The sequence below is a fragment of the Charadrius vociferus genome, unplaced genomic scaffold, assembly GCF_000708025.1.
Source record: "Charadrius vociferus isolate BGI_N301 unplaced genomic scaffold, ASM70802v2 scaffold233, whole genome shotgun sequence".
NCBI lineage: Eukaryota > Metazoa > Chordata > Aves > Charadriiformes > Charadriidae > Charadrius > Charadrius vociferus.
The window spans coordinates 111508-120617 of NW_009647741.1; the positions used below are offsets into that span (position 1 = coordinate 111508).

The 9110-nt window shown below is 45.9% G+C and overlaps 1 protein-coding gene across 1 annotated transcript in view; it reads right to left on the reverse strand.

Annotated features, from left to right (window-relative positions):
* LOC104283780 (discoidin domain-containing receptor 2-like) overlaps window positions 1–8839 on the reverse strand; it is a 32975-nt gene extending 24136 nt beyond the window's left edge. Inside the window, exons 1-3 of the mRNA XM_009881998.1 lie at window positions 8689–8839; window positions 4233–4335; window positions 1789–2017 (exon numbers count right to left, since the gene is read on the reverse strand). Coding sequence (XP_009880300.1) covers window positions 1789–2017; window positions 4233–4335; window positions 8689–8752 — 396 coding nt within the window. The 5' untranslated portion in view covers window positions 8753–8839. The remainder of the gene's footprint in view (window positions 1–1788; window positions 2018–4232; window positions 4336–8688) is intronic.
* Window positions 8840–9110: the final 271 nt, after the last annotated feature.

The following is a 9110-nucleotide window of genomic DNA, read 5'->3' on the forward strand; positions in this document are numbered from 1 at the left end:
GGGGGGGGTTTTTTTTTTTTTTTTTTTTTTTTTTTTTTTTTTTTGGGGGGGGGGGGGGGATTGGGGTTTGGGTTTTTTTGTTTGTTTGTTTTTTTAACTGAAACCATTCATGTGATCTCCTTGGACACAGACATGCCAAGATGGGCTCACATAGTCACAGTCAAATCTCAGCAATTGGGAATCTATCAACCACAGGACTGGAAGAGGCCTTTCTAATGCATGCAAATAGGTAGATTAGGATCTTACATCTCCACCTGCACCTCATTCCAAGGCTTGAATGATTTTACAGGACATTTTTACCAAATTATTTGACCAGCCAGCAGTTCTTTTAAAATTGGGATTCACTAATGGATACTGGTGACACATTTTGAAAAACAGGTTTTATGGACGGCCATTTTACAGAGGAGCTGAAAGGGCAGGAATTGCACCCCATTATGTATGTCACGTCCAGAACAGCAGGAGCAGAGGAGCAGAACCATCTTCTCTAAGGATACCAGAAGGTAAAACTTTTTGGTCTCATGTGATGGGGAACAGGTACACACACTGACAGAATATATGTGGACTTCCACATATACAGAATAGAGGGTGGCTCATATTATAGCATCATACACAGCTGAGTACATCCTCATTACCTTATTATAGCCTAAGAGGGAGATCTTGCAAAACTCGACCCGTACTAAATCATTATACCTGACACTAGCAGAGCCCTGAGTGCCCAAGGACACGGCTCAGCACAGGACTAGGGTGGGAGACAAAAACCATGTAGGTGCTTGAGGATGTGTAACCAATTGAATTCTGATATAATTTGAGATGCAGACAGACTTCACCTAAGAAAGTATCGATGAAGAACAGTTAGCCCCACGGAGTTTAAACTTCCCCTCCCATCCTGCAAACACAGCGTTTGTAGCACACACGAAAACGTGAGGGATGGGCGAGATAATGGTAAGGGCCAAATAGCTGATCAAAGGTCTAAGTGAGCAAATGATTCATTAACAAGCTAGAAGCTATTACTTAACACTGCAATACAGACCCCACTGTGACTTCTCAAAGCACCCCCAGTGCTAGAAAACATCACCACACCCAGTACCTTTTCTAGTCTGGCTTAGGTCTTCAGGCTCCACAAGCCAGCCTGAGGCAGGGTGATCAGGTCAGACGAGCTGCAGATGAGAGAAGGGGACTCCTTCCCAGGGGAAGTTTAATAAAGGCTTATGCACATGACCAGAGCACAGCCAGGGCTGAGTGTGTGCTCAAATCTGGAGACAGCAGGAGACAACTGTGGTGAGCGGGGAAGTCTCTTCTTAAGCGTGTGTGCTCAGCACATTTCCTACCCTCTAAACTCCTTCCTCCTCATTGCTCCCTACATTAAACACCACTATCAGACATCCAGAAACTCATCTCCCTTCCCTGCCACCCCTTCCCTTCTTTTCTTTTCTTCTTAAAAAATCACAAAGCAGGCATCTGCTTCACAGCTTCCAATTTAGAAGCAAGTTCCTGGCTGGTAGACGGACATTCACATGATGTTTTGAACACGGACAGAAGTGGCGAAGTAGTGAAGAGCCACAGTTTTCAGTCATGGCAATGGCTGGGATTTATGGATTGAAGTCAGGGGAATAACAGATCAACATCCCAGCAAACACAGGGCTATGGCCAAGGACACTGAATGCCTGACAGAAGAGTCAGGATAAACTACGATGCACTAGGCAGTACCTAGGGGACGTGCCTTCTACAGTCTAATTCTCAATGACTTGACCTCTGTGCACTCCACAATTCCATTCCTACTACACTCACCTTCCTGCCCTGACGATCTTTCCAAGAGATCCAGCGCTCTCCATTGCGGCTATAGTCAATTCGGTAAGCACGGGCAAATTCCTTGCCTGTGGCACGGGCATGCCGTCCCTGAGTCCCAATCAAGGTGATGAAAAAGAGCTTGTGCAGGTCAATTTGAAGGAACTGTACATCTTCTGGCTGCAACAAGCCAGCTGGGCACCAGGCTCCATCCCCCTCTTCCCTTTGCAACCTGAGGGCAAAACCACACATGTTAAAAAAAATGCCACTTGCAAGGATCCAGCCTTCCCAGTAACTGAGGGAACACCTTGAAATTTTGAGAATTGGCAGAAAGAAACCAAATCAGCAAGTGAGATCTGACAGCTGGCTACCAAATACCTCTCCCCTCTGGGGTGATGGTCGATTGAGACTGAGTCCTGCAGCCAGTTTTGCCCTGTTCAGAACACCTCCCTCTGTTTCAGATATCTTTCATTAACTGTTAGAAGTAATTTCTTTCCCAGAGACTTTCATGTTGATTGGAAACGACTATGCTACTCGGTTGCATTGCACACTGCATGCTTTTTAGCACCTTGCTGGTAAAGCACATACTCACTTCTCCTAAACCCCATACAGTAAAGCCTGACCACCTCCTTCAGCTCTAACAAGCACAAAGAGGAGCTATCTTAAAAATACCTTTTAGAAAGAAAAGTTCTGCCCACCTACAAATTATTCTGGGTCATCTCAACACATCTTTCACCTTTCCTTCATTCAGAGTTGCTTCTGCAGGACACTGCTGGGTGTACAATGTGAAGGTCTCTGCTTCAAAGCTGAACATTGTGGCACCAGCTGCAAAGGTTAAGGCTCTTCTCTCTGAAGATTGCATGCCGAGCAGAGCACTAGAGCAATCAGCAGGTGGAGCCACTACAGAAAACACCGCCTTACCTAGGCTTCTGTAGACCCAGCTGTGCTAGCCACAAGGTGGTGAGAGTTTTAAATATGAAAAATTTATCCAGACACAAAAAGACCATGTGAGATTTTTAGCAACAGGGATTTCTTAGCAAACAGCAAGCCTTTGAAGCGCCCTCGTCTTTCGGAGAGCTATCCTGGCGCTGATGGGATTGGCGAGTGCTGACCCGGGGGCATCAAGGAAGGCAGTACCTAGGAGACACTGAAGGTCAAAGCACAGGCTAGAGAAGACTTTTGTCTCAGCTTGGTCAGCTGTTTGTGCAAGACTTTCTTATGGTGAAGTGGCAAGTAAAAGAAAGGCAGGAAGGGTGACTGTGAAATGACAGGGACAGACATCTGCATAGGACAACTATGACCTCCAACAAAATGGAAGTCAGCTAGAGGGTGCCTTCATGTCTTCACCCTGTGGACATCCAGCTGCCTCGGCAAAGAGATGACGGTAGCAGATGGTAAGTAATGCCCAAAGTATTTGCAGAACTGGAGATAAGCCATACCTTGGAGAACAAAATAAGTCTCACAGCTTTCAGACTCACAGGCTTGTTCAAACTCCATTAAAACACACGACACTTAGCATATCTTTGGTCTACCACAGACTAAGAAAAAAACAATCAAGAACTAGGGGAATTTTATTATTTTGGACTGCCCAAATTAATCATAAAAATATAAGTACCATACTTAACCTGATATGAATATCTGACTCACACCAAAACTGCAGGAATGTTTGATAACATCATTATAAACAATTCTAAGGAAGCTTACAGTTAAAAGTATTTTGCAGATCATCAGTTAATAGCTATGAGAGAAATGAAATGACAATAAAATGAAAAGCGAAATTTATGCGAGAGTGTAGTACTGCTTGACACTGAAAGAAAATCCTTTAGTTGCTTTTTAACAATTCCTTAACTCTGCAGTTTCCAGGATTTCGAGTCAAAGTGGACACCGCCCATTTCCTCAATAGGATGCTGTTGAAAAGTTCATCCTTGTAAATGATTTCCTATGATTTAGTTTAAAGCACTCTACAAGAATCCCAGTGGCACTGTCCCTGGCTGACCTATAAGTCACAAATCCATTAGAGATTTATTCATGTAAGATGAGGGTCGGAAGCAACCTCTGGAATTCTCTAGTCCAACCTCCTGCTCACAGCAGGGCTAACTTTAAAGCTACAGTGTGTTGCTCAAGGCCTTGTACAGCCAAGTCCTGAAAATCTCCAAACACTGAGACATCACCACCTCTCTGGGTACCTGTCCCACCGCTTCACTCTCACAGGAAAGGATTTTTTTTTTTTTTCTTAATATTGAATCAGAATTTCCTGTATAACAGCTTGTGACCATGACCAGTGCCTTGTGGTCTTTCACTATGCACTAATTAAATTTAATATGGAAGCCGTGAACAAGCTAAGCAAACAGGTTCTTCTTTAAGGGTGAAGGAACTTCTTCCTCAATCACTTATTGGATATCTAGAAGAAAAAAAGGATTACATTTTTTTGCCAGAGATTAACCTACCGTGCATACTGGGGTCCTGTGGAATCGTACCACTGGCTGGAAGCAGTGATGTCTTCATCTCGTATCGTCCCTTCATGCATACCCAAAGGGTAACGGCATATAGCTGATAAAGGGAACACAAGCAAGTTTTAAAAAAATAAAAATCAGTACCAATTCTTTCTAAATTGCCAGACAAGTTTAATTAAAAAGTTATCATGCCTAGGGAATAAACATGGTAACAATAAAATACAGAATGCAAATAAAAAGGATAAAATACTTCATAATTACCATAAACTGAAACTATAAGTAATGAAATACACTCAGAGTTAGTATCATTCAGCAGAATCCTGGCAAGCCAAAAACTTTACAAAGAAACATTTTAAGAACATGAAATCCAAAACCATACTAATGTTACTGGTTGCATGGACCTATTTTACAATGAAAAATTATTTACCAATAATGATGTGACATAAAAAGAGAAGCATTTGTTAGAGGTTTTTATTCTTCTCCTGGAATAAACTGGATGCTTGACTTCCATTCAAATAGGAACAATTATTATCTTCACCAGTCCAGTAACAAGTGAGAAGTTAAGCAGCTTCTATTACAGATGACTAGACTAGCTTATGGAAACATCTGCTCTGTCGTGTCACTGCAGATTAGAGCTTACATTTGAGCCCAAGCCCCTGACCATCCACGCTGCCCCATCCTGGTCTGTTCCCTGCCTCCAGCCTCAATCGGAGCAAGCATTTCTCTCCAGGCAGGAGAAGACTCTCAGACGTGGTGCCTCCAGGGAGTACAGACCCAACTGGCTCAAGCCACAGAGCCCTCCAAGCTCAATACACCAAAGACCGTGCAGATGTAGCTCACAAATCCAAGCTGGCCCGGCTTTCTCCCCTGACTCAAGTTTTTAAACATGTCTTGGAGTATTAGAGATGTTTCAGAAAACTCAAACTCTTAATTAAGGCTCAGCATTCAAAACAGGCAAGCAAGATATTTTTGTCAGACTGACATCAACAGCAGATTAAAAAGAGTTATATGGGAATAAATCATGAAACAATTAAAAGACAAACATCATCAATGGCAAGTCGCAAAACAAAAGGAAACTGACTCTGCTATAGATTTTTGGTCTTTGTCCTCTGAGCTCACAGCGGCCCCACCACAACCGCCCCAGCTCCTCCCCTGTCTGCAGTGACACCGGCAAGTGCCAGCACATGCTCCAGTCACTCCAGGGTGGCACGCGTGGCCGTTGGCATCCTCACTGCCAGGCTGCCCGCTGCCCTACCAGCAGTTCTGCCTGCCTCTCCCTCAGCCAGAGCACTGCCTTGGGTGTCTTCCTCGCTTCTCTGTCTCGGGACTGCTACCCCTGTACCAAACCTGGGTAAAGCTGTTCACCAGGTTCAGAGGCCACAAGAAACGACAGAGGCATGAAACCCACCTTGTTATTACCACTGTAGAGAATAAACAACCACAGGCCAAACAACTACCTGACAGATTTCAGCGTAGAAATGTTCGCAGGGTTTGGCTGCAGCTGTTGTCAGGCACAGTTTCAATGAATGCGTGATGTTGCATATATTCCTAAATAATCTTGTAAAGGAGATGGGCGGTGAAGTGATAGTGTTTGCCGATGATACCAGATTATTTAACATAGAAAAAAGCAAGTTATGGGAGTACATACAAAACAAACTAGTAAACAGCATTACAGCACCGTCTGCATTCATGGTCAGATGCCAGTCAGATATGAAGTAGAACTCTTACTCCTTTGTTCTCCCATCAAAAGGCAGAGAAGGCACCACAGATGATGCAAAAGGAAAGACCAGCAGCCTCATCATTACAAAAGAGATTACTGAAATGAAGTATGACAAAGATCATTTATATCCTGAACAATTACTCACTGTCTCTCAAAATACCAGAACCAGGAGGCATCAAAAGATCAGGTAGCAGAGTTCAAAAACAACGTACACATCCTTAATCTCTTAAACACTCCGAATGCCAAAGGTTCACATGGGTTCAAAAAGCAGCTAGACAAACTCACAGCTGCCATGGGCAAACACACAAGTGCTAGCTCAGAAAGCTCCTAAGCAGCAGGCTGCAGCGAGGCAAGAGCATACCTGGGGTAAAGCACTGCTGTGCAGTTACCCATCTGTCCACTCTTCCAGAATCTGCAGGGATGGGACCCTGCTGGAGTCAGCCGAGGAAGCTGCATGGGCCTCTGCTCTCACCCAGAACATTCATGCATGTCTGAGGTTTCTTAAGAGGTCTCTTTACAGAAGAATTCACTAGGAGGCAACTGGTGTCTGGCTGGGATCAAGCATGATGACTGTGGTTGCTGAAAGCCAACCTAGAGCTCTAACCCTGCTCCGATACTGAACAGTAAGTTTAGTAAACCAAACCAGCCTTGACTGTCTTCACTCTTACCTGTCCCACCACAGACCAGTACAATCTGATCTATTGCTGGAAAGCTAGTATGTTGCTGAACTATGGGTAAATATCTGAAGATTTTCCAAAAGGATTGAGTCGTCATCTGAAAGCAGAAAGTGGTTTTTTGTGTTTCTGCAGCAGAAGTCCTGTCTGGTCACACTTCATTTAAAGGTCTAGTGCACACCCGGCAGCAATGCCAGACAGAGAGCTGGCTAGTTCGGAAGGACTCTGGGGGACCAGGACTTATTGCAATCCTGAACAAAACTCAATATTGCACAAACTCAGGGCTGGCAGATGGAAGCCAGAGAGGCCCTGGCATCGAGGGATGCACTCTGTGGGTGGCTGTGGCTCTCACCAAAACAAGCAGCGCAAGGCTATCACCAAAATGCACATCCTCTCGAGCAAAACCATCCTTGGGTTCTGTTCAGGTGCCACCAGGACTCCTGCTCAGACAGCCCTGACCCTTTACTACACACTCAGGGACACACACACCTGCCATGCCATGCCGACAGGCTACACTGAGGCTCAGAAAAGTGTCACAGCTCACCCCTGTTAGTGAGGTCAAACAACTGATGGTAGGCAAAACCATCCACAGGATCCTTCCTACATAGGTCTGAAACCATCCACAAAGCAGCCCCTTTGGTTTAGAAGGCAACACAGGAGGGGCTTCAGACCACTCCTGGAGCAGATCAGGTGAAGATAATCAATGGAGCCTGTGGAGGGTCATGCCTGAAGAGCATCAGCTGGGCTATGGGTGTGCTGGAGTCTGAGTGGGAACAATAGGGTATGGCCCCTGGGGACAGAGAGGCAGCTGTGGGAGCTGAGACCACAAAGCTGCTTCAGGAAGTCACAGGCAGAACTGAGAAGTGTGAGCAAAGCTACATACTTATTTCTTGGTGGAAGAGATTACTGCAGGAGGGTGGGACCACGGCCCTGTGCTCAGAGCCCACCCCTCCTCCCAGGATCTGGTGGGGGGGGAGCTATTCCTGCACCTTCAGGTGTGCTAACTTCTCTGCTTACCACCTCCAAAAAGAATTTGCATGTCACTGACCCTCTAGCTGCTCTCTTCCCTCTTCTTCCACTAGAACATCAGAACCAGATGGCAATCCCAGTTCAATGTTGGACATGTGCTGGGGAGGACAGTGCAGGGCATGGCTGTGTAACGGGGAGCCCAGGAGTGCCCAGTGAGCTCCCCCACGGGCCTCACTTCACTTCTGGCTGGTTACAGCCCAACCTCAAGCCTCTGCAGATGTCTACAGGCCGGAGCAGGGTCAGAGCCAGACACAGTCAAAGGGCTCCAAACAAACAGAGCCAGACCCAGCAGAGCAAACCGAGGCCCTCAGGGTAGCACTGCTGCCTCACCACACCTTCAGCCAACCTGGAAAAGGATTAGACTCATTTATTTCACACTGTCTCCAGTTCAAACCACCTAATCACAGGGATTTTTGCAACATATTGCAGACCATTATCTTACTTATCTCCATCACGATTGTAACTTGCCAAATCCTGTAGGATAAGAGGTCATGCCCTCCACAGGGACTCATAGGCTCATATCCCTGTCTCCACCATAGCTTTGTGCAGCATAGGGATTTCTACATTTCGTTCCACACCTCTCTCTCCAGAACCCCTCTTGCCAACTGGAAAGCTGGGGCTTATGCTTTGCTAACTGGTAATTTACTTTCCACAGTGAGCACAGTATATCTTAGCCAGTCTGGAGCCAGGTTTGTTTTGCAGGCCACATGGTCAAGTGATGAAGATATCATCAGGGCTCAAAACAGGCCTGGTGAGAACATGGACCCTCTGGGTGGGCAGAGGAAGGAGTATATCCATGTGCCTGAGCCCTCCTGGGACTGTCAGAAGCATTTCACTCCAGTACAGCTGTCAAGTTCGACTGGTGAACTCAGTCCAGAGGAGGACATTCAGGGACTAAGTTAGTGATTACATTTACATGCATTTGTTATGTTTATATGCATTCACCATGAGGGGGCAAAGAAAGGCTGAGAACGAACATATGAAAGGTGGGAGATTAGAGTCCTCTCCCAGCCTGGCAGCTCCCTACCAGGGTTGACTTCGGTGCCAGATGGCTCAGGCAGTGTGGCCAACAGTAGCATGCAGAAGATCATGGTAGCAATCGGAGGCGCTGCGCAGGGTCAGATGGGTGCGAGTCCTTCAAAGACAGCAGCTGCCATCTACATTTCTGAAAGACAAAGCAAAGAGAGAAGATGAGAGTCCTCCAAAGACAGGACTTCTCTGCGCTGCAGACCAGCTGTGTTGTCATTGCCTCATGATGGGTTGGGCAATCTCGCATGCCTTCGAGAGTGTCTTGACCTCAGCCCTACTCTGACCCATCACCTGATCAGAGGCTTAGAGAAGAACTAATGATTGCCTGACTACCTATAGCATCTCTAAAGCTATTAATGCAATTCAGCCTTTAGGAGCTCAGCTGCCATGACTACTGTGCAAACATACTCTCTTAACTGC